General features: G+C 45.9%; 1 protein-coding gene across 1 annotated transcript in view; it reads right to left on the minus strand.

The window, feature by feature from the left end:
- The window catches only part of LOC140347592 (zinc finger matrin-type protein 4-like), a 202,434-nt gene extending 183,856 nt beyond the window's left edge, over positions 1–18,578 (minus strand). Inside the window, exon 1 of the mRNA XM_072434109.1 lies at positions 18,411–18,578. Coding sequence (XP_072290210.1) covers positions 18,411–18,497 — 87 coding nt within the window. The 5' untranslated portion in view covers positions 18,498–18,578. The remainder of the gene's footprint in view (positions 1–18,410) is intronic.
- Positions 18,579–25,697: the final 7,119 nt, after the last annotated feature.

A 25,697-nucleotide genomic window follows, 5' to 3' on the forward strand; every position in this document is an offset into this window, starting at 1 on the left:
AACATACTATATCAAGACAATTGAATATTGGCTTCCCAAAACTTAATGGAATCATGGAAATGATAAATAAACACAAAGGCATAGTAAATTAAATGTATTACCAGTGAGCCCTGTATCATAATACACAATTGTATTAACAATTGTTGTATGTAATGAAAATTGGTACAGTTTTAGCTAATGGATGAAGGCAGTATTATAATGCTGAAATCATTTAGACACATCAACTCTTGGCTTTTTCATCCATTGGACACAATGCAGCCTCATAGTCAGGATCATAGAACATCAGAGTCAGATACTTCAGAGGTGAGCAGAGTTTAGTGAATACATTTATTTGCTCCAAGAGCTGCATCTTGAGGATGAAAAAAATTATATATACATATATCGTTGCGGTTTGTTTTGGGCCTTTTCCGGGTAGTGCGTAGCACGTCACTAGAGCGTAATCTCTGATTGGTTGCTGCGCTGGATGGTTTATTTTCCCCCTATATCAAAACGGATGGCGGGCCATTTTGATTTATCATGTTAGGGATGGCGGTTTAAATAACATATTTAACCTGTAACAGATCATGTTTGTGTTGTTTAATCACTCAGAATCATATTTCTGGGATGATTATTATTATAATATGTATTATTATATTATTGTAATATGTCGTATTTAATTTGGACATGGGAGAAACCACCAGTACCAGTTGCCTGGAAGATGATTTGATGTTTTCCGAGAACAAAGAATTGGATAATGTCCCTCTAAGACTTGTCATATCTTTTCTATTGAGGTATTTAAACATTTTCTTTGTGATATTTCTTCACTTAATCTGACTCAGGGCAGAAAAGAACAAGTAAAAGACCACAATCCATCATGAAGACAGTACGTTCAACAGAAAGGCGTTCTTTAAGTGAGCCGTGCTTATCTCTGCTGACCCGTCCTGAAAAGAATGAAAGGAAACAGTTCAAAGAGAGAGGATTTGTGGAAGGGCTTTCGGCAAATACAGTGTTTATGAAAATGTGATGGATGTGCTGAAGACGTACTGCCGGGGATAAGCAATATTATGGTAAAATGTCTTGGACAATGAGAGGGCACTCTCTCAGCCTCAATGTCAAATCCAGAATTGCAAAGTTTTATTTGGATTTTACTGAGCGGTTTTGGACAGCGTTGCAGTTGGTGGCGGGAAATACTAACAAAATGAGTGTCTCGGTGGATGGGCCATGATTGTAATCAGTCAGAACTGTGCAACAACGTAAATGTTCAAGAGGTTCCAGTGGCGCATGAAACATTAAAGGACACCTTGGTATTGTATAGTCCTTTAAACTTGCTCTTGAATCTTTGCTTGCTCAGTCAGTTGTTCCCTCATCAGGATTTGTGTTAGCACTCCATTTATCGGCAGCACAGGGAATTACCATGGGGAATAAACAAACTAGTCCTAATGAAGGTGATTTGAGTCAGAAATGATAAGAAGGCCTCTGGATCTCTACCCGTGACGTCACAGATGTGGGACATTTAAAACCAATTGTTTTTGTGAGGCTCAGAGGAAAACAACCTTGTCAAAAGGATTAATGAAACAAGCCTGATGAAAGCAAAAAACCCAAGTAGGTTTTGATGAGGTAATAATGTTGTAATGAGAGTTAAGCAGGGGCTCCCCAACTTTTGAGGCCGGGACCCCCAAAATAACAACGCAACTAACCCGGGACCCTGCAGCAAAATGCCGGGAATAATTTAAACTGGAAAAACTTTGTCAAATCAGTTTTTTATTGTATCATTGGACCCATTTTATTGTATTGTATTTCATTGTATTTTATTGTATTTTAACAAAAAAACAAAATGGGTAGATTTGAAAAAAAGGTTAAAAAAATAGGGCATCCAAGGAAAAGAAAAGTTAAGGTACAAAAGTCCCATTAGTCCAGTTTCTTTCACATTTTTCCATTTCCAGGTCTTGTCCGTGTGTGATTTTTTTCATGGTGTGTATGTCAGTTATAGACCTAATTTCAAATGTACAGTTTTCCATTTAAACATTTAAAATACAGCTCAAACCTTTGTTACATTCAGTCCAGAGAAAAGTGCAGACAACTTTCCCATCCACAATACAACGATAAAACGCTTCCTTCTGTACATCTTAATCAGCAAAATAGTTCATAATTCTGATCAAATAGTCAATAGCAGCAAACAAACATGTGTGGATTGGCTCAAATCCCTTCATATCAAAACCAATATAAAAATATAAATTTTAAAATGTATTAAAAATGCAAAATAAGCAGATTTACAGGGTTTAAAGTCACATTTCTACATGTTTATGTTCCATTCACTTTTAGAACCTCAATCATCATCTGCATATCAGCAATTTTCATCATTATCGCTCATATCTATTATTTACTCAGTGGTGGCAAGTAACAAAGTACAAAAGCAAAAATACTTTACTTGGGAAAAGGGTTGTTCCTGGTACTTTTGAGAAATGTGTGGATACAGTGGATACTTTAGCATTTTACTTCACTACATTTAATCGCAGGATCGTGTACTTTCAAATCCACTGTATTTTAGAACTGGACTCAAAAGTAAAAGAGGGTTTATTTTTAGTACTTTTATGGTGACACTCTGCCTAAAGGTTTTGAGTTCAAGAAAATTTACTTTTACTTGAGCGTTGTTGTTGTTTTTTCCCTGTATCTGTACTTTTACTCACAGACTCAAAATAGTTTCTCCTCGTGCACGCCTCACCACCAGTGCTTGAGTGCAGCCCTCACAGCGTTAGGACCCCGTTACCCCACAGCAGAGCCTCTCGGTCGGGGCGGCCTTGACTGGTCTCTGCAGTGGCTCTGGTACTTCCAACAGAATGTCTTGTTAGTGAATGATGCACCCGAGAGCGCCCCGTTCAACCCCGAGGCGGAAACATGTCCGTCAAAGCAAAGGGGTTTTCTTTGGGACAGAGAGAATGTAATCAGCCGTGGACAATATATCACATTTTAGATAATACCGTGAATGTCGAGAATATTGTTTATTGTAATCCCCCATCATTCGGCCAGCAGTTTTCCATTCAAAGATTCACTTGTATCATCGAGCCCATGTTTATTTGAAAAACAAGACATTTTGACTCTCGTTCAAGAGTCATTTTCAATCTGTGGATCTAGTCTGAGAAGTATTTATCCTACTCTGGGTAAGCCCCGCCCACCGAGCCGGACCGCCTGATAATAGCCTGCCCTGTTTACAGTTTCACCTGAGACTAATCTTCTTTGTTTACTCTAACAAACCTGTAATGAGCCATAGAAATCCTTTTGTTAGCTGGCTGCAACTACATCATCCCGGAGTACCTGATTAGCATCTGAACGGCCAGGGCTGATGTCGCCCCAGGACTTCAAAACATTGCTGTACACGCTTTGCCAGAGGACTGAACCTTAAACCTCTGATTCTTCCATTTACATGCCACACATATTCAGGACCACAGAGCGCCGTGCATCCCTCAAACCACTTTTTGGAAGACAGTGAAAAGTCTAAGCAGGAGAAGAGAGAGGAGTTAAGGGAAAAAAGAGAACCCCTCTTATGGGAGTAAATTATAGTTAGTTCAGCACTTAGTAACTCAGTTTCCGTCGTACAACTCTATACATGCAGGTCACTGTGCAGCCATTGTGCAGCGATAGTGCAGCTCTGCCTTTACAAAATATGCACGTCTAAATACTGATTTGCATTTGACTGACACACAGAACGACCCATTTAATAAGCATGGGACTCGGGAGACCGTAAATGTGAAGACAAACCGCGATGTCAAAAGGCTTCAAGAAACTTCATGTGACACAAAACACTGGACATTAACTGTTAAATTGCAAACATAGCAGTGCATTTATGGCACTGAGTTGGCTGCGTTTGACCCTGAGCTTGACCCGAGTGCGCTGGGTGATCTGATGAGTGAAAACATTAGCAGCTCAGCCTGATGCCTTGTGTAATGTAATCCACCTGCACTCTAGCCACAGGACAGACCATTAGAGCAAACACTCAGGTCGACTGTGCCTCATGAAGACAGGATTACCACAGGACACGCCTCTCTGCTCTCCCGGTGGACATGTGCTGTCACTTTAAAACACTGCAACTCAAACATTTGTATTAGGAAATATACATATATATTAAAGGCGGTATGGACGATTTTTCGGCGATTTGAGAACGCAGGCGGAAGTGTGGACTCCCCCGTGTGGACTGATACAACACACACGTGCGTTTGTTTATTAGCGCAACGGAGCGCATCGCATCGCTCGTCTCCCGTAGATTTCTGTCCACTTCTGCGTCAGCTCGAACTGTCTTTCTCCGTCTTCATTTTGCCCCGTACACTGAGGGAACTATATTATGATAGATCCATGCGCTTAGGCACGCGGAAACGTGGGGACGAGCCTGACGCGGCTGCAGGTGAGCGATAGGTGCGTTTTATGATTGATACGTGGCAGGACAAATTATTTATCCACGCCACGAGGAAATATGATACAAAATTTGCTGAAAAAATCGTCCATTCCACCTTTAATAATATATCCTATTTTTGACCAAGGATCCTTGTGCACTCACAATGTTTTAGCTGGTTTTATTCAATTCTAATGAGCTCAGGGACAAAGTTATTCGCTTCCAAACGCACTTACCATGTTTGTCTTTGAGGCAGTCATAGTGCTAATTAATGACTTTACGGATTGCATGTTTTAAAAAATGTCTTAAGTGTTACTTGGAGCCCAAAACGGTCAATAGTAGAGATTATGAATAAAGCACTAAAAGCGTCCTGGTGTAGTCACTAGCGTTAGCCGTTTACTTTAGCTTGTAAGGGTAAAGATTGATAGTTTTCTTCACTAAGATGAAATCAAAGTTAAAAATAAATAAATATTACTGTTATGGTAACAGGGTTCAGAATAAGCGGTATCGCATCGCAAAATGCGACGCAATATCTCTCAAATGCAACGCATTTGTCAGAAAAAAGTGCTTTTGCAATACAAAAAAATTGTGTTCAATTGTGTAACTATGCGCCCAAAAAGCATTGATCACTCGTCAATCGATCGTTAACAACGGCATGACACAATGTAGGATGCTGTGTTGACTTTACGAGGTCCCGCTGCTGAGTGGGAGGAGCCACTGGAAGAGCGGAGGAGACGAGGGGCTTTGACGAGCGCCGCATCTCGCTAATCTCACGACAATAACTATGTGTAACACATAACTATGTGAGAATAGCGAGACGCGACGCTCATCAAAGCAGCTCATCGCCTTCGTGTTTTCAGACTAGAACAGGTTTCTGAGAACCCCGAGGATGTCGAATTCAAAGGGGTCAAACTCACTCATGTCCAGGACAAATCCAAGACGTGTTGCGTCTGGAAAAATCCAAAGCCGTAAGAGAAGTCATTCTGATACCAACAGCTCATCATCATGACGACTCTGGTGGTGATATGTAACTTGGGAGTGTAAAGACAGTTAATATGTAAATGAGACTCCAGCAAATAGTCACCCTCAAGTTGTAAATAAGGTCTTCTGACTTGGTATTAATTTTTTTCAACAACTAATTTCATTTGCAAGTTTTCTGTTTTTATTTAGAATAATTGTAAGTGTTTAAAGTTAATTTGTTAAGGTTTTTTTTTTAAATAGAACATTTACACATACATTTAAAATAAATAATCCTGTTGCGTCAATGGAAAAAAACTGATTGTTATTTTTGTGTTTTTGTGTTTTGTTTTAGCATCACTGCTGTAGAAGAGAAAATCCTTAATCTGAGCCCTGGATCAATATTCAGAATATCCATAAACACTGCCACGTCTTCCAGCTTTTCTCAAGTTTGATCAAATGAATCCATTATTACTGGAGTACAGAAAACGTTTCACCCACACAGCTCAGAGTTGTGTGGGGATACTTGAACGCTCTCTGGTGGCTTAGTTGTGAATTACAAGTGTTCATATGTAAATGAAACTCATCAGTAGACGGGCTGAAACTTCTATAAAAATATACCTCAAAACACCTCAAATTTGATCATCTAAAACATATTGCAATCACATTCACACACACTGCAGCGCACAGTAAAACTCCTTCTTACAAAACTTAAGACAAACATTACAAAAAGTTTGCAGTCTAAAATGTACTTGGGAGTCCACAGCAGAGCATAAATCACGACATGTACATGATGTACATGTAAAATACAATCTAAGTTTGTAGCAAATAGCTGTGATTAAAATCCCGGAAAAAACAACATTATAGTGTAAAATATAAAGTTACTGTGTAAGATATAGACGTGTTCTGAATCCGTCTGGAAAAGGATCTGTGCTTCTCAAAGTCAGAGAGCATAAATATTCAAGTTGACTTTGTGTTAAATTCAGTGTGATCCGAGCCTCCAAAGCCTTATTCACAAAGCACTTAACTGTAATGCCAATCCATATATTGAGTGGGCTAAGATTTAAAAGACTCGGGCTGTACAGCAGCCAGCGGGGGCCGCGGAGCGTTTTTGTCTGAGCAGGTGAAATTATGCCAATCGCCAGATTAAGCTAAATAAAACCTGCTGTTGCATTTTATTAACACACTCAATTATAACAAGAGTAAAAGTGTTAATTTATCCTGACAAGATTGATCTTGTTGGTGGTTATTCTGCCTCTCAGTGAGGAAGTTGTGGGTAAGAGTCCTGAGCCCTCTGAGACAGGCAGGGCCTGGGGGGGATCATGTTCTGTAGTGATCATGTGTGTCATGTCACATTATAATTAAGTCTTTAAGTCTGATATTTCCATCCGGGGCAGGAATCCGGTTAAGAGTGAGTCCGCTGACTTTTATTAAAGGATAAATATTGTGCAGTATTTGTGTTATTATCAGCCTTTAAACATGCTCCTCCCACCAGTATGTCTGGGCCTGGCTCCTCCCACCAATACGTCTGGGCCTAGCTCCTCCCACCAACACGTCTGGGCAAGTCCCAGAAGTAACCCTGTGCCATCCCAGGTCCGGCCTGTCCCACAGAGGACAGGAAGAACTGTCTGCAAAAGCCCAGCTCAGGTTGGTATCTGCTGTTTATATCCTCCCAGACTTTAGTCTTGTGTTGGAATCATTGTCAAGTTTGTCTGCTTGAAAGACGTTCATGTGACTGACTTTTCTTGTGGAAAAGTCAGATGCAGTCGTTTTGCTCATCACTTTTAAATTAGTGACTAGACCCATTTATTACAATACTTTCTGTAACAGAATTGATTATTCTTATGTCAAATGTGACAGTCGTTCTATTGTCAGTCACAAATGTTTCTGTGTTTGCCATGTGCAGCGACTGCACTTTTTAGGCATTCGAGTGTTGAGGCACTAAACAGAAGATGTGTTTTTTTTCTAATTGCGTAATGAGGAACCACACAGTAAACAGATGTAAACCTACCATATCATCTCATTACAGTTAATCCAGTTTCCTGGATTTTTTTTAAAAAAATCTTTAACTAATGTGTTTTGTTTCAGATGATGGCAGAATCAGACTCGGACTGCTCCTCCTCAAGCATCAGCGAGTTTTCGTCACTTCCTTGTTCTCAACATTTTGAAGATGCATCCTCTGTGTCCTCTAATGACACATTACCAGTTTCTCCATCTTTGTCACCTGAAAATCAGCGCTCCAAGCCTTGGCCAAAAGACTTCCCCATCCCTTATTTTTCATCCTCTACAGAAGAAGTTCTTCTGGCAGGAAATGAAAACTACAGCTCGTCTGGGACATGCCTGAGCTCCGATGTCCTGCTGACCATATTACCTGACATCCTCGCTCAATTAGCACTGACCATTGTTGAGTTCACGGCGCATCCTTCCAGTGCCCACTACAGTCACGCTGCAGCAGCCCTCGTGCACAAACATCCCTGTCTACATGAACCGGGCTCTTTTAACGGGTGCTACAGTTGGATCCAGCGTCTCAAATACAAGATGATCGATTTTCTGCCAAACTTAAGCGGTCTGGTTTGTCCAGAGCTGGTGGTCAGTTCACCTGAGAAAACTGCACAGTAACTGACAGGTCAAACGGGATCTTTGCACAAACTGATGGAAGTGGTGTTCAGAGGAGGAGGAGTCAGAACAAACTGTAGGAGGAACACGACCCAACCAAAGACGCAAAGTGTTCACTGACATGAACATGAAAAACACGATGGACAGAAATGTGTGCCGTTTTGGGGCTTCTGGCAATGGGGGCTTGAGATAAATTAGAGCAATTAGAAGAGGGTGGGAGGGAGGGGCACGAGGAGGGGCAACGCCAATGTGTGTGATATGGATGTTTAAATAGTGTAACCGCCGGAAGGGGCGTGAAAGGGGCGTGGTCCTGCTCCTGAACTTAAGATAACAAACTTATCTTCATTTAATTTGTGTGTTCCAGTTTTACATAAGCGACTTAGGACAAGGGAATGTGATACAAATCTAGAAACTTGACTGTTATCTAACTGGTAACTGTAGTGAAACACATTTTTAAAGGTTTTTGAAATGTCTGGGGCAGTGTCTTTGCAAACAGTTGTATGAAGAATGTATTACGTAAATATGGTGCATGTACAATAAAGTTTGTCCAAAATAATGAGTTTGTTTGAGATCATCGAAAACAATCTGAACAAAAGGAGTTTGTACTATCAAAAAAGTAGCTATTGTTCTAAATCTAAGTAACCGTATGTTACAATCCTGAACCGAGCAACTCAAATAATAACAATTTGGCCACAAATAAAGCCATTTATTCAGACATTTACATCTGATCAGAGTGACAACCGGCCGAGTGCTCAGGCCAATCCAAAACTCATTTAATAATCTTAAGTTTGGGAGCGGGACCACACCACATCCATGCCCCCTCTGGTGTCTGCACTATTCAAGCCTCCAGGTCACACACACCCCTCCCACCCTTTTCTAGACCAAGGGTTTCCAACGTTTTCAGGCCGGAACCCCCAAAATAACTGCAACCCTGGGGGGGGTCCCGATGCCCACTTTGGAAAGCACTGCCCTAGAAGCCCCAAAAACAGCATCCACTCTCTGAACATAAACACTTACCACTGTAGCGTTGGGGTTGTGGTCCTAGTGAAATACAACACATTGAAACAAAAGTAAAAACGCAAACATATATGTAATAATGGTCAAAAAGACAAAAAGAAAGATAAATAGAAATTAAATCCCGTATTCAGAGCGCTGATGGTACTTTAAACCTTTGTCCTGATGGAAGAAGTTGACGCCAATGCTAACTTCCAGCTCTCCAAATGCTCCGGGAATCAAACCTGGAACCTTGTTGCCGTGAGCACTGACCAATACACCACCACGGCCACACATGATAGCGGTCAGACGAGACACAATCGTTCTGTGAGAGCGTTTGCAGTTTGCCGTGCGTAAAAGTGTCCCCTGAGGTAAAGCTGGAGTTCAATCAATTTCCGATTCCCAATCAAGGTCAACGCACTCATTCAGCTGCTGCCCATTCTTCTGTCCTCTCCTCAGTCGCCTTTTTTACCTCCATTTCGAAGAGCTATTTTGATTCATTATAGCGTTTTCGGGAGGACGCATCGATTGCAAACTCACCGCTATTTGGTATTCTAGTCCGTGGTTTTACAGGTATTTGTTCTAATTTGTTAAACATGTTATTATATATTAATTATTAAGTGTATGTTTAGCTGTATTCATCGCTTGTACTGCTAATAGAGATGTCACAATATAACATTTTAGTGTTACGATTATTGTGAGAAAAAGCATTACGATTTAACGATTATTCACGATTATCGAGACTGTGACCAAACAACAGTGAAATCTTTCATTTTCTGTCATTCTCTGAAATGTTATTTTTCCTCAAGTTTATGACTGGTTTACTTACTGAAAAACAAAATGAAGTTAATGTGACAAAAACAGACAGATAAAAAAAGGTTATTTACATTTAGGTCTACTTTTTGGACGACAGATTGAACAAAAAAATATAATATTTTCCACATGATAATTTATTTTTTTTGTTCTTACTATATTGTGACCTGAATAATTATGATTATCAATTAACCTGATATTCTTTACATCCCTAACTGCTAATGAACGATCAGTCACGCCAGAGCCACGCCAGAGCCACGTCAGAGCCACGTCAGAGCCACGTCAGAGCCACGCCAGAGCCAAGCCAGAGCCACGCCAGAGCCACATCAGAGCCACATCAGAGCCACGCCAGATTCACGCCAGAGCCACGCCAGAGCCACGTCAGAGCCACGTCAGAGCCACGCCAGATTCACGCCAGAGCCACGCCAGAGCCACGTCAGAGCCACGTCAGAGCCACGTCAGAGCCACGCCAGAGCCAAGCCAGAGCCACGCCAGAGCCACATCAGAGCCACATCAGAGCCACGCCAGATTCACGCCAGAGCCACGCCAGAGCCACGTCAGAGCCACGTCAGAGCCACGCCAGAGCCACGCCAGAGCCACGCCAGAACCACGCCAGAGCCACGCCAGAGCCACGTCAGAGCCACGTCAGAGCCACGCCAGAGCCACGCCAGAACCACGCCAGAGCCACGCCAGAGCCACGCCAGAGCCACGCAAGAGCCACGCCAGAGCCACGTCAGAGCCACGTCAGAGCCACGCCAGAGCCACGTCAGAGCCACGCCAGAGCCACGCCAGAGCCACGTCAGAGCCACGCCAGAGCCACGCCAGAGCCACGTCAGAGCCACGTCAGAGCCACGCCAGATTCACGCCAGAGCCACGCCAGAGCCACGCCAGAGCCACGTCAGAGCCACGCCAGATTCACGCCAGAGCCACGCCAGAGCCACGCCAGAGCCACGTCAGAGCCACGCCAGAGCCACGCCAGAGCCACGCCAGAGCCACGCCAGAGCCACGCCAGAGCCACGCCAGAGCCACGTCAGAGCCACGTCAGAGCCACGCCAGAGCCACATCAGAGCCACATCAGAGCCACGCCAGATTCACGCCAGAGCCACGCCAGAGCCACGTCAGAGCCACGTCAGAGCCACGCCAGAGCCACATCAGAGCCACGCCAGAGCCACGCCAGAGCCACGCCAGAACCACGCCAGAGCCACGCCAGAGCCACGCCAGAGCCACGTCAGAGCCACGCCAGAGCCACGTCAGAGCCACGCCAGAGCCACGCCAGAGCCATGTCAGAGCCACGCCAGATTCACGCCAGAGCCACGCCAGAGCCACGCCAGAGCCACGTCAGAGCCACGCCAGAGCCACGCCAGAGCCACGTCAGAGCCACGCCAGAGCCACGCCAGAGCCACGTCAGAGCCACGCCAGAGCCACGCCAGAGCCACGCCAGAGCCACGTCAGAGCCACGCCAGAGCCACGCCAGAGCCACGTCAGAGCCACGTCAGAGCCACGCCAGATTCACGCCAGAGCCACGCCAGAGCCACGCCAGAGCCACGCCAGAGCCACGCCAGAGCCACGTCAGAGCCACGCCAGAGCCACGCCAGAGCCACGCCAGATTAACGCCAGAGCCACGCCAGAGCCACGTCAGAGCCACGTCAGAGCCACGTCAGAGCCACGCCAGAGCCAAGCCAGAGCCACGCCAGAGCCACATCAGAGCCACATCAGAGCCACGCCAGATTCACGCCAGAGCCACGCCAGAGCCACGTCAGAGCCACGTCAGAGCCACGCCAGAGCCACATCAGAGCCACGCCAGAGCCACGCCAGAGCCACGCCAGAACCACGCCAGAGCCACGCCAGAGCCACGCCAGAGCCACGCCAGATTCACGCCAGAGCCACGCCAGAGCCACGTCAGAGCCACGTCAGAGCCACGCCAGAGCCACATCAGAGCCACGCCAGAGCCACGCCAGAGCCACGCCAGAACCACGCCAGAGCCACGCCAGAGCCACGCCAGAGCCACGCCAGAGCCACGCAAGAGCCACGCCAGAGCCACGTCAGAGCCACGTCAGAGCCACGCCAGAGCCACGTCAGAGCCACGCCAGAGCCATGTCAGAGCCACGCCAGATTCACGCCAGAGCCACGCCAGAGCCACGCCAGAGCCACGTCAGAGCCACGCCAGAGCCACGCCAGAGCCACGTCAGAGCCACGCCAGAGCCACGCCAGAGCCACGTCAGAGCCACGCCAGAGCCACGCCAGAGCCACGTCAGAGCCACGTCAGAGCCACGCCAGATTCACGCCAGAGCCACGCCAGAGCCACGCCAGAGCCACGTCAGAGCCACGCCAGATTCACGCCAGAGCCACGCCAGAGCCACGCCAGAGCCACGTCAGAGCCACGCCAGAGCCACGCCAGAGCCACGCCAGAGCCACGCCAGATTAACGCCAGAGCCACGCCAGAGCCACGTCAGAGCCACGTCAGAGCCACGTCAGAGCCACGCCAGAGCCACATCAGAGCCACATCAGAGCCACGCCAGATTCACGCCAGAGCCACGCCAGAGCCACGTCAGAGCCACGTCAGAGCCACGCCAGAGCCACATCAGAGCCACGCCAGAGCCACGCCAGAGCCACGCCAGAACCACGCCAGAGCCACGTCAGAGCCACGTCAGAGCCACGCCAGAGCCACGTCAGAGCCACGCCAGAGCCACGCCAGAGCCATGTCAGAGCCACGCCAGATTCACGCCAGAGCCACGCCAGAGCCACGCCAGAGCCACGTCAGAGCCACGCCAGAGCCACGCCAGAGCCACGTCAGAGCCACGCCAGAGCCACGCCAGAGCCACGTCAGAGCCACGCCAGAGCCACGCCAGAGCCACGCCAGAGCCACGTCAGAGCCACGCCAGAGCCACGCCAGAGCCACGTCAGAGCCACGTCAGAGCCACGCCAGATTCACGCCAGAGCCACGCCAGAGCCACGCCAGAGCCACGTCAGAGCCACGCCAGAGCCACGCCAGAGCCACGTCAGAGCCACGCCAGAGCCACGCCAGAGCCACGCCAGAGCCACGCCAGATTCACGCCAGAGCCACGCCAGAGCCACGTCAGAGCCACGTCAGAGCCACGCCAGAGCCACGTCAGAGCCACGCCAGATTCACGCCAGAGCCACGCCAGAGCCACGTCAGAGCCACATCAGAGCCACGTCAGAGCCACATCAGAGCCACGCCAGAGCCACATCAGAGCCACGCCAGAGCCATGCCAGTTGACAAGTAAACATCAGGAGCTGTTTTTGACGTTCAGAGGGAGAGGACTTTCTAACCAGGATTCCTGAAACTTGCGTGAATGAAGCTAAATGCTGCTCCAGGTGGGTTTTTGATCAGGGAACAACGTTAGCACAGGATTAAAAGCTCAGAAAAGCAAAATATTTGCCTTTTAAATGGATTGTTTCTCCCACATAAGTCCGTGTATGAGTTCCCTCAGATGCCGACTGCATCGCTAACCGCTAATTCCAGGCAAAGCGCTAGCATTTCCATGGAGACGAACACACCAGACCAAGAACATTTGTCATAACGATTCCCAAAGTGTGTGACAGATTTCTGTGCAGATATTTTGTGGCTTTGTTTGGGTTTATCTATGTGATCGTTTGCTCTTACATAATACACTTAAAGACACATCACACGAGGAGACAAACAAAGACAAATAGAACATTCAAAAGTGTTATTATTTTTTTTAAGAAATGGGTTTCCAGAGCGGTTTGTGAAGGTGTCCTGAATATCCATTTATAACTGGCACTCCATTTCAGTTTGCCTTCTCTTGCTACTTTTCCCAAATAGCTGTGACAAATTCGGGCCCGACTTATGGTGCTGGTGCTCCAAACTGTGGCCAGGCTCTCATCATCGCGACGGCTTTGAAAAGCACGGTTTGGTTTGAGCTGGAAGTGCCGACATTCCATTCGGAGCTCAGACCAGAACAGAATTGGAGCACTCGGCTTCACAGATTTGGATAAAGAGGCCGAGCTTTATCATTCACAAGTTTGGAGGAAATACAAACATGGGCCAACGGCACAAAGGGAATGGGGGGAAAAAAGAGTGTGTTTTGAAGGAGCTTTTCCGGCAATTTAAAAAAAACAACTTTGTACTATGCAGACTTCATAGGTTCACAAGTACTTTTATGTCAAAATAATATGACTGTAGTAAAAGTAAACAGCGCATATATTTTTCTCATACCATTACTTCCTGAACAGTTTTTTTTTTCTGTGCCTAAATTTTTTTTAGACAATAGATTAATGGCCAAAATCATATTTCAATTTTTTTTTTTTTTTATTTGGGTTATAGTAAAATAATATTACAATTTAACGATTATTCAGGATTACCAAACTGAACTTTTTGTAAGACAAAATAAAGTTCAATATGACAAAAACAGCCAAATTGAACTAAAAATACGTAATTTTGCTTCACGATTATTATTATTTTTTTATTCTTACTATTACATTGTGGCCTGATTAATAACGAGTATGGATTAACCCAATAATCCTGACCACCCTTCATGTGGTTAAGGTTTGTTTTCTCCACACACCGCACACACTTTTGACACATTTACCCTTTTAATGCATGTTTACTTGGCAGAGGAGAATTATAGCAAAGATTCGATCATATTTTCATTTTGCCTGGAACTCCGGCCACATCTTTACCCAGATTTGAACCACACCATATTTACAGCGGCGATGTGGATTCATTATGAAGCACAACACGCAGACTTCAGACACAAAGCAAAGACAGTATTTTCAGTCTGATACAGGAGCAACTCTTCACCCGCTGCTTCTCCATCTCTTCTGTTTACAGGTGAGACGATGCAGTAAACTTTATTTGAACATGAACAGCGACGATCAAACGTACGCTTTGTGCCATTCGCTCGTTGACGCAGATATTTGAAACTAAGAAACCCAAAGAATGTAATTTTATCGGTCCCAGTACTTCACGGACACAGAAAAAATAAACAGCGAGAGAACAGCAGACAAATAAAAAAGCGTGGACATCCATCAGATAATAATGAAAAAGAAAAGAAAATCATGGCCCCCAAAACACAAAGAAAACATCCCATTTGGTCCAAAGTCTGTCAAATTTATCCAGTTTCAAATTAAGTCAGAATATATATTTTTTCCCATTTTACAATAAAATAATATATATAAAAAATTGTCTCTGTTTTACGGAGGTAGATTATTCCATATGGATACAGCTCTATATGATACGTTTGTTTCAGGGAGTAATTAGACTTGAGTGTCTGTTCTGGTAATCTGCGCCAAATATCGGCAAAACGTTAAAAAAACGATATTACCAACAATGAATCAATCCAACCGTTTGTATTGGTGTTTGTGTGAGCCGTCTCTGCTCGGCTCTCAATACATTTTTAATTAGTGTTTGTTATTTTTGCACCTCATTAATTCACGTTTCATCCTCAAAACGGATTTGTTTCCAGACGCAGCTTCTTCATCCACGCCTTGGAACAATGACAAAAAAAACATCTGAAGAACTCAATTTTCGAGTGGAGTGAGGCTTTTCTGTGCAGAGTTTGCATGTTCTGCCTGTGTCTGGGTGGGTTTCCTCCAGGTTCCCCCCTGCAGTCTAATACAGTTTAAACTTACTAAACAGATAATAACAACATGTTGCTATTGTTACATCGCCCAAAACTAAGGCTGCAAGATGTAGCGCAATCAAAACGAAATTAGCAATTAGCAATTAGCAAAGACTGCAGTGTTGAAGTCTTCGATATACAAAGACATTTCTAGTCTTATTATGTTAGACGTCTACAAACACGTTCTTGTATTCGTTTATCGGTTCATATTTCAGTCCTCTCTCTCTCTCAAAGTGAATGTTCCCTTCAGCCCTGATCGTTTAAGACATTTAATTATTGTCAGTATATTGAGCATCGATCCGTTACTATTTCCTTTCTCATTCGTTTTTCAGGTTTCCTTGGGACGGTTTTAAATGAGGTCATTGTTTTAGACTCGAGACTGACAGACAGACACAGACAGGAGGACCAGAAGAGGATAACACAATATTAACAATTCAAAAGATTTGAATATAATATTTCTGTGGATCCATCATTTGTGTTGCTAAGGCTCAATCAGCATCAGACGTTCCAGCGCTGAGAGCGACAGCCTGAAGCTACAACTCTATCTCACGACGGTGGACAAATCCTCCACAGACACCTACAGTATTTACACTTCTGACCTCAGCAAGTCGTGTGCAGCACAGTCAGAGGCTGTGTCAGAGGCTGTGGCAGAGGCTGTGTCAGAGGCTGTGGCAGAGGCTGTGTCAGAGGCTGTGGCAGAGGCTGTGTCAGAGGCTGTGGCAGAGGCTGTGGCAGAGGCTGTGGCAGAGGCTGTGGCAGAGGCTGTGGCAGAGGCTGTGTCAGAGGCTGTGGCAGAGGCTGTGGCAGAGGCTGTGTCAGAGGCTGTGGCAGAGGCTGTGGCAGAGGCTGTGTCAGAGGCTGTGTCAGAGGCTGTGGCAGAGGCTGTGTCAGAGGCTGTGGCAGAGGCTGTGTCAGAGGCTGTGGCAGAGGCTGTGGCAGAGGCTGTGGCAGAGGCTGTGGCAGAGGCTGTGTCAGAGATGGGGTCAGAGGCTGTGGCAGAGGCTGTGTCAGAGGCTGTGTCAGAGGCTGTGGCAGAGGCTGTGTCAGAGGCTGTGTCAGAGGCTGTGGCAGAGGCTGTGGCAGAGGCTGTGGCAGAGGCTGTGGCAGAGGCTGTGGCAGAGGCTGTGGCAGAGGCTGTGTCAGAGATGGGGTCAGAGGCTGTGGCAGAGGCTGTGTCAGAGGCTGTGTCAGAGGCTGTGGCAGAGGCTGTGGCAGAGGCTGTGTCAGAGGCTGTGTCAGAGGTTGTGTCAGAGGCTGTGGCAGAGGCTGTGTCAGAGGCTGTGGCAGAGGCTGTGGCAGAGGCTGTGGCAGAGGCTGTGGCAGAGGCTGTGGCAGAGGCTGTGTCAGAGATGGGGTCAGAGGCTGTGGCAGAGGCTGTGTCAGAGGCTGTGTCAGAGGCTGTGGCAGAGGCTGTGTCAGAGGCTGTGTCAGAGGTTGTGTCAGAGGCTGTGGCAGAGGCTGTGTCAGAGGCTGTGGCAGAGGCTGTGTCAGAGGCTGTGGCAGAGGCTGTGTCAGAGGCTGTGGCAGAGGCTGTGTCAGAGGTTGTGTCAGAGGCTGTGGCAGAGGCTGTGTCAGAGGCTGTGTCAGAGGCTGTGGCAGAGGCTGTGTCAGAGGCTGTGTCAGAGGTTGTGTCAGAGGCTGTGGCAGAGGCTGTGTCAGAGGCTGTGGCAGAGGCTGTGGCAGAGGCTGTGGCAGAGGCTGTGTCAGAGGCTGTGTCAGAGGCTGTGTCAGAGGCTGTGTCAGAGGCTGTGGCAGAGGCTGTGTCAGAGGCTGTGTCAGAGGCTGTGGCAGAGGCTGTGTCAGAGGCTGTGGCAGAGGCTGTGTCAGAGGCTGTGGCAGAGGCTGTGGCAGAGGCTGTGGCAGAGGCTGTGTCAGAGGCTGTGTCAGAGATGGGGTCAGAGGCTGTGGCAGAGGCTGTGGCAGAGGCTGTGTCAGAGGTTGTGTCAGAGGCTGTGTCAGAGGCTGTGTCAGAGGCTGTGGCAGAGGCTGTGGCAGAGGCTGTGTCAGAGGCTGTGTCAGAGGCTGTGGCAGAGGCTGTGGCAGAGGCTGTGGCAGAGGCTGTGTCAGAGGCTGTGTCAGAGGCTGTGTCAGAGGCTGTGGCAGAGGCTGTGGCAGAGGCTGTGGCAGAGGCTGTGTCAGAGGCTGTGTCAGAGGCTGTGGTAGAGGCTGTGTCAGAGGCTGTGTCAGAGGCTGTGTCAGAGGCTGTGGCAGAGGCTGTGTCAGAGGCTGTGGCAGAGGCTGTGGCAGAGGCTGTGGCAGAGGCTGTGGCAGAGGCTGTGTCAGAGGCTGTGGCAGAGGCTGTGGCAGAGGCTGTGGCAGAGGCTGTGGCAGAGGCTCGTCACTGTCACTTATAGTGCAGTAAAAAAACACATGTAATTGAATAAATATATGACGGGTAAACTGCAGCAAGAACATCACCATGGAGAATCCTAACACATAGTCACATAGTGCAGCTATGCAACAAGGTGCTATTTAATTAATATTTATGATCATCATCATCATCCAAATACTAAATTAAATCTTGCAAATCTCCTCTAATAAAACAATGCGATAGATAAATTCCCAAATAGGCCTATGTGCAATTTTACACATTAAATGTTTAATTAGACAACTTTACATGATTTAAACTTTCATTTGTGTATAAAAACTGCTTTCAAAAGTTTCACATTGATACTTCTAAATACATTTCACCTTCTTGAAACAAACCAAAAAGATGTTTTCACCAACAACCGCGTAAACACGGATGACCACACAAACATAAACACAAACAACAACACGCTGCTCCGGAGCCACGCGCCGTGTGGACTCTCCAAAACAACCGCGCTGCGCACGCTCCATCCCACACCGACGCTCAGCTGTTGCGTTATCCCACTCCAAACGCGTGGGCTCCAAACCTCTCCCTCTGACATAACACACAACTCCGCACAGTTCAGCGCGGGACGCACCGACGCCACCGGGGCAGCTTCATCAGCATTCACCGAGCGGCAGCGCATCGTTTCCCCGCAAAGTCTCCCCCCGTGCGTGCGCCAAAAGTGCAGCCGGCCGCGCGTAACTGGGATAAATACCTGTAACTCCACGCGATAACCCTGGTAGTAGTGAGTGGGGAACACCGCCAGTTGATGCTGCACTTGGAGGGACAAGGTATATTCCATGAACCGGGGGGGAAAGAGCGGCGGCGGCGGGCGGACGGACGCGGCGAGGAGGGGGATGCGAGCCCGGTAAACGAGGCGTAAATGCGCACGGAGCCGCGGCTGGTGGTGGAGGTGGTGTCGGCAGCAGCAGCAGCCTCTGTCACGGACCACTACGAGCCGCGGTGGAAAGAAATCATCATGTGCGGATGAAAACCCGCCCGTCGCGCACGATTGGTCCCGGCTGGAGAAGAGGTGCGGGCGGCGGGCCAATGGGAGGAGGCGGTGCGCGCGGGAGAAAGAGACAGAACGCGGTCGGTGTGTGAGTGTGGAAGGATGTCCAAGATAATCGGGTTAATCAATAATCGTGATTATTCAGGTCACACTATAACCGTTAGAAGCCAAAAATAATAATCGTGACCATTTCAGGAGCTAAATTAAGTATTTTTGTTCAATATACAGCCCAAAAATAGACTCTATCTTGTTTTCAGAGCGTTAAATTTCGTAAAGCTGGTCACAAACTTGAGGAACAGTCACATGTCAGACCACGAGAACGAAAGAAAATTATAGATTTTACTGTTGTTTGGTCACAGTCTCAATAATTGTGAAAAATTGTGAATAATCGTGAAATCGTGGTGCTTTTTCTCACAATAATTGTAAAGCTAACATTTGATATGGTGACGCCATAACAGTTTTTGTAAATATCTTTTGTTAAGATAGGACTTACACATGTTGTTTCCGCTTTTCATGGGATAATTATTGCTGAATAGGCATGTCCCAATAACAATATATTCACTATTATTGAGACAAAACAACAGTGAAAATCTTTTTTTTTTTTCCTCTTTTTTAGTTCCCTTGGTCTGACATGTGATTTTCCTCAAGTTTGTGACCGGCTTTACCAAACTGAACTTTCTGAAAGACAAAATAATGTTAAATATGACCAAAACAGCCAGAAAAAAAATAGTTACATTTTAGTTCAGTTCACATTTAAGTCTACAAATTCTTAAATATACTTCTAAAACTGTCACGATTATAGTTTTTTTTTTTTTTGGTTCTTATGATTATAGTGTGACATGAATAATCACGACTATTGATTAACCGAATAATCTCGACATCTCTGTTGGTGAATTCGATGTGGGGGGCCCGGTTTCCCCTGGCAGCGCCGCAGAGCTCGTAACAAGAGAAAGCAGCAGATGAAAGAATATCTTTGTAGTAAGCAACAAGCAGGATTAACAGGTGGATCTCCTGACATGAACGGTCCAGCTACGCTCACTAAACCCTCACTCGTGTTAAAATAGCCGCGACCACAGCGCTCCGAGGCGTTGGACATGTTGCTGCTGGGTACGTCTTGGTTGGAAGGCTGCCGCTGTGAGGATTCGATTGCTCTCCCCATCCACAAACGACCCACAGTCATATCCGTCTGATTAATAATGCAGGCTGGGACAGGTGTAGCTGGCGGGGAGGCGCTAACGTGCTATTAGATGTGCACGAAATCAGATTTAACTGGGTCATGTTGGCGGGTCAGCGGATCTAAGCGGAGGAGGGCGGTGACTTTGGACCGTCCTTGGGTTGGATTCCAGAGTCCAGATGGCGTTCTGTGTTTGTAAAGGGAAATGTGTCACGTCCTCAGGCGCCAGACCAGGTTTAGTGGGGTTTTTTGCAAAAGGAACTTTGAAATGAGCGTCCGATTAGATTTGGTGCAGGATTTAGAGGCGCTTTTCCTGTTTTTTACTGTTTTAAAACGTGAAAATCGCAGCAAGTTCCTTTTACAGTTTTTGCAGTGGACCACATGTATTGGTGTCACGGTAAAGCTAACAACAGCTAGCAAGCTAACACCAAAATAAAAAAATGTATTGGATGCGGATTTTCCCCATAAGAGCTGGTTTTACAATACATCATGTCGGAGGAACTCCGCCCTCTGTCGGTGCGTCTCGGAGGAACTCCGCCCTCTGTCGGTGCGTCTCAGAGGAACTCCGCCCTCTGTTGGTGCGTCTCGGAGGAACCGCGCCCTCTGTCGGTAAACTAAGGTTTTCTGTATCATTTTTTTAAATGTTTGCCATTGAACAGATCATAATGTTGTTTCTTAGTAACAAGCACTGTACTTACAAATACATATATATATATACATTAAAAAAAAACATCCATCTGCTAATTACAGAATAGGGTGAAAAAGCCTTGCTCCATTTTTAACTGCGGCCTGTAGGGGGTGTCAGGCGCTAAATCCAAGTGTTCTCATTTACAGTTCTCATTAAAGGTGACCTAAGAGATTTTAATAATGTCATAACAGTGTTTCCTCATCATTCCATCATCACGCTTCGAAGAGTGTTGTTTTCACCTACCTCCTAGCCCCGCCCACTGCGCTGTGCTTACAAGAAATTCATAAAAAAATATATATAAATCCGACTTCATCTCAAACATAAGATTCAAAATGTGCTGTAACCATTTTTTACCAACGCAAAAGGTAAACGAAAAAAGTAGCAGAGAATCAGTTCAGCCGTTTTGAGCAGGGAGTCAATGGACCTGTTTCTATTGTCGTTTTATCTCATTATTGCGGATTACAATGTGTCATGGAATCAGACATACGCCGATGCTATTCCGTAACACATCGAGAACACAATTCAACCTAGAATATGAAACGACACAGAAACATCAGACATTTGTGTGGCATGCATGGGAGAAAACGCGGGGACTCTGTCAGCCAAGCCGTTGTAAGGAGCCTGGCTGACCCTCCTGCGTCTCACCCCCGCGTCTCACACCGTTTTTTCCCATGCTGGTTGGTTTTATTAGATATTCTGGAATAGGCGGGTCACATTTCTCATTGGTCAGCCTCACATCAAGGCACTTGGTATTTTTCCGTAGAGATCAAGCCTGCAAGGGGGGGTGCAACTCCCCCCCCTCGGGTAAACATTCTTTGGCCCATCTTTACGACCCCTTCACAAATGCAGTTTGTCACACACCCGTTCTTCTCTTAGACTAATGATGCAGATAAAATATCACTATTATGCAGATAAAATACATCACAGAAATATAATCATATATTCACATTTTATCACACAATGATTAAAAAATATATAATAATCTGTGTTATGCTCAGGGAAATAATTTAAAATTATTTAAAGTAAGAATCAAAAGTATTTTATTGGTACTATTACAATGTATTTTTTTATCTTTGTTTTTTTTATACCTTTTTTACGCAGCTCAAATCTACACAACATAAAAACTGCACTGCTCTTTCCTCGTCCAGCCGACTGTTTCTAATCCCTCCACTGAACCCTGGACCCTTCCCAATAATTGACATCTCCCTCTGCTGTTGTGGGACTTGAACCCGCGACCTCCGGATGATAAACGAGTGTTGCCCCACCAGGACTCCGCTGGTCCAGGCTCTGTTTGATCCCAGCGGCGCTCCGGCTCACCAATCTCCTCCTGACGCCGGAAAAAGGGCCAAAAAAAGAAGAGGGATAGAAAACACACAGTTGTCATGGGCTATTTTTTTCCACGTTTGTAGATTTCTTTGCGTCTCATCAGGCTGTGGTCTGTGTAGCTTTCTCACCTTTTCTGAACGACAGTAAGTTAATATTATTAGTATTTAAAAACATCTTTATTCTGTCGTTTTGTTTGGACACTTGGGCATTGGGATTTCACATTTCTCAACCAAGAGTGGACGTATTATGCATTTTTTTCGTCTTGGAATAAGTGTTTGACAACTTGGAACAACGTTGTTTGGAAAATATACATTACAAACCACACTACTGTTCCCAGTGAGGTATTCGGGCGTCAGAGCGCCCTCTACTGTCGGCAGTGGGAATGAAAAAAAGAGCTGAGAAGGGTTGGTTGATGGTTGCTGTTGTTGGTGGTGATGGTGGTGGTGGCTGTCTTCATTGCTGACTGTTGGGGGCTGTTCTGTTTCTGTGTTTGGTTGTTTTGAAATCATTTTGTTTGTTTTATTAATATATTTTTATTGTTTTCGATTTTTCTTTGTCATTATTATTTCTTTTGATATGGATTTTTTCCTTTTCCCCCCCTCGTTTCTGCCTTCTCCTCTGATTTATTTGAAAACACATACAATACAATACACTTTCTGTCAGGTCTAAAAACTGTTATGACCCCGCCCTTTTTCGTTTTTATTAGGCCCGAGCCCCAGCAGGGGGAGGGCCTATTGCTCCCGCAACGCTGCCAAAGGCAGCGTTGCAACTGTCTGACCAAACATGCGGGCGCAGCCCGCATGTTTGGTACCCCGTCGCCCCTGGCAAGTACAGTGAACTAGCCCATGCCGAAGGCATGGATCATGCATACTTACTCCTGCTATGACAGAAATAGTCAACAATTAGTGAATGGGCGTAGCCCATTCACTAATTGTTGACAACAGCAGCGCGAAGCGCTGCATTCCTCCAAAAACCCTCCTGGCATCGTCCCGTACGCGAGAATCCATGCCGCAGGCATGGGCCATGCTTGTATCTGCTCAAATCAATGGAAGTCTATGGGGAGTGGGCGGGGCATCCCGACGGAATAGGGAGTGACGAGCGCGTAAGCGCTCGTAATGATGATTCCACCCCATGGCGGCATCGGGAAGGCTTAGAGCTTTCAAACGATGTATCATTTGTTGTTATAGTAAAAACGGCTATATTGTTTTTGCTAAAAATATTATTATTATTATTATTATTAGGCCCGAGCCCCAGCAGGGGGAGGGCCTATTGCTCCCGCAACGCTGCCGAAGGCAGCGTTGCAACTGTCTGACCAAACATGCGGGCGCAGCCCGCATGTTTGGTACCCCGTCGCCCCTGGCAAGTACAGTGAACTAGCCCATGCCGAAGGCATGGATCATGCATACTTACTCCTGCTATGACAGAAATAGTCAACAATTAGTGAATGGGCGTAGCCCATTCACTAATTGTTGACAACAGCAGCGCGAAGCGCTGCATTCCTCCAAAAACCCTCCTGGCATCGTCCCGTACGCGAGAATCCATGCCGCAGGCATGGGCCATGCTTGTATCTGCTCAAATCAATGGAAGTCTATGGGGAGTGGGCGGGGCATCCCGACGGAATAGGGAGTGACGAGCGCGTAAGCGCTCGTAATGATGATTCCACCCCATGGCGGCATCGGGAAGGCTTAGAGCTTTCAAACGATGTATCATTTGTTGTTATAGTAAAAACGGCTATATTGTTTTTGCTAAAAATATTATTATTATTATTATTATTAGGCCCGAGCCCCAGCAGGGGGAGGGCCTATTGCTCCCGCAACGCTATTATTATTTTTCTTGTTCTTCTTCAGCGCTTTGATCTCTAATTTGACCCCCTGAACATGCTCAAAAACTCACCAAACTTTGCCCAAAATTCAGAATCGGCGAAAAATTTTATTTTTTCTGGGCCATTTTTTTTTTCGTTAAAAAATGGCGCGACAGCGCCACCGACAAAAGTCAAAATACATTGCGCCTATTGGAGACGCCCCGAGGTCAACTTTGGCGTAAAGCTACGAAATTCGGGACACGCATTCCTCTCGTGAGGATAAACAAAAAAAATCATTGTGGCCACGCCCCCAAACTTACCCTATGGCCGCCATCTTCCTTTGAAAATGAAAACAAGCTGAGTTAGCCATTTTGTTTACGTCAAACTTTGACGAACTCCTCCTAGGGCGTTTTGCCCACCGACTTCAAAATCGGCGTACGTCCTCTGGACAAGTGGGGCATCTAAAGTTATTCAATTTTTTGAGATACCTTTTACGGTCTGTGTGCGGCGCAGCCGCAAAGTTGGACAACTTATTTTGGAATATTGCAGGTCTAAAAATTGCTCCCATTTGATCAAAACCAGTCCGATTAGGACCAAATTTGAATCAGTTGTTAAACTTTCTAGTTTGGACCAGTTTAGGCTGACAAAATTGAAATGGCAGTGATAGCGCCCCCTACAGAGTGACCTTTAAATTAACATTGAAGGTCAAAAATTAGTTTTACCAAAATTGTCTAAACTTTACCCAAAATTCTATTTTGCCGTCCCGATCACAAAAGCCAATCACAAAAATGCCTAAATTTTTACGCCGTAGTCGTAGCGATGACAGAAACCTCCCATGTTATCCCTATGGGAAAACCACAAAATCTCTCAAATTACCACATTTTTATGTTTTACACTTTAACGAAGTCCTCCTAGTGCGTTTTGCCCACCAACCTCAAAATCGGTGTACGTCCTCTAGACAAGTGGTGTATCTAAAGTTATCCAAATTTTAAGGATAACTTTTACGGTCTTTGTGCGACGGAGCCGCAAACGTTTCCCAGAATTCTGACTATTTGGCCTTCAGAGTGGCCTATAAACAATAGAGTTTTTCCAAATGACATGATATTTTGAACGAAATTCTAATTTGCCATCCTGATCATAAAAGTATGAGAGCCAAAGTCATATTTTGTACGGCGTAACCGTAGCGTTGACAGAAACATCCCATGTTATCCTTATGGGAAAATCGTAGAATCGCTCAAGTCACCACATTTTTACGCTTCACACTTTAACAAACTCCTCCTAGGGCGATTGTCCGATCAAGTTCATATTTGGAGAATATCATCTACACAAGCGGGGCATCAAAACTTACCCATATTTTGATTCTAAGTGCTACGGTCTCTGTGTGGCGGACCCGCAAATATATGTCAGAAATGGGAAAACAGCGAAATCTCTAAAATCACCACATTTTTACGCTTCACACTTTAACGAACTCCTCCTAGGCCGATTGCCCGATCAAGCTCATATTTGGGGAAAATCATCTACACAAACGGGGCATCAAAAGTTATCCATATTTTGATTTTAAGTGGTACGGTCTCTGTGCCGTGGAGCTGCAAATATACTGTCACAAATGGGAAAAACGCCAAATCCTTGAAATGTTCACATTTACGCTTCACACTTTAACAAACTCCTCCGTGGGCAATAGCTCGATCAAGCTTTACTTTGGGAAAAATCATCTACACAAGCGCGGCATCAAAAGTTATCCATATTTTTATTCCAAGTGCTACGGTCTCTGTGCGGCGGCGCAGCAAATTTGACTGACACTTGTGTTCATTTGCACTGGATTGGCCATGTCCAATGTGTCGCCGTCTGTCAAGTTCTTTTTTTATTCAACACACAATAAGGGCGCCATCTTTATCAAGTCAAAAGCGCAGAGTCGGAAGGCCGGCGGCCCGCGAGGGCCGTTGGATGCCGCTTGCGGCTTTAATTTTTCTTGTTCTTCTTCAGCGCTTTGATCTCTAATTT

This window comes from Eucyclogobius newberryi, unplaced genomic scaffold, assembly GCF_026437365.1.
Source record: "Eucyclogobius newberryi isolate DKJ021-1_F unplaced genomic scaffold, fEucNew1.0.hap1 SCAF_6, whole genome shotgun sequence".
NCBI lineage: Eukaryota > Metazoa > Chordata > Actinopteri > Gobiiformes > Gobiidae > Eucyclogobius > Eucyclogobius newberryi.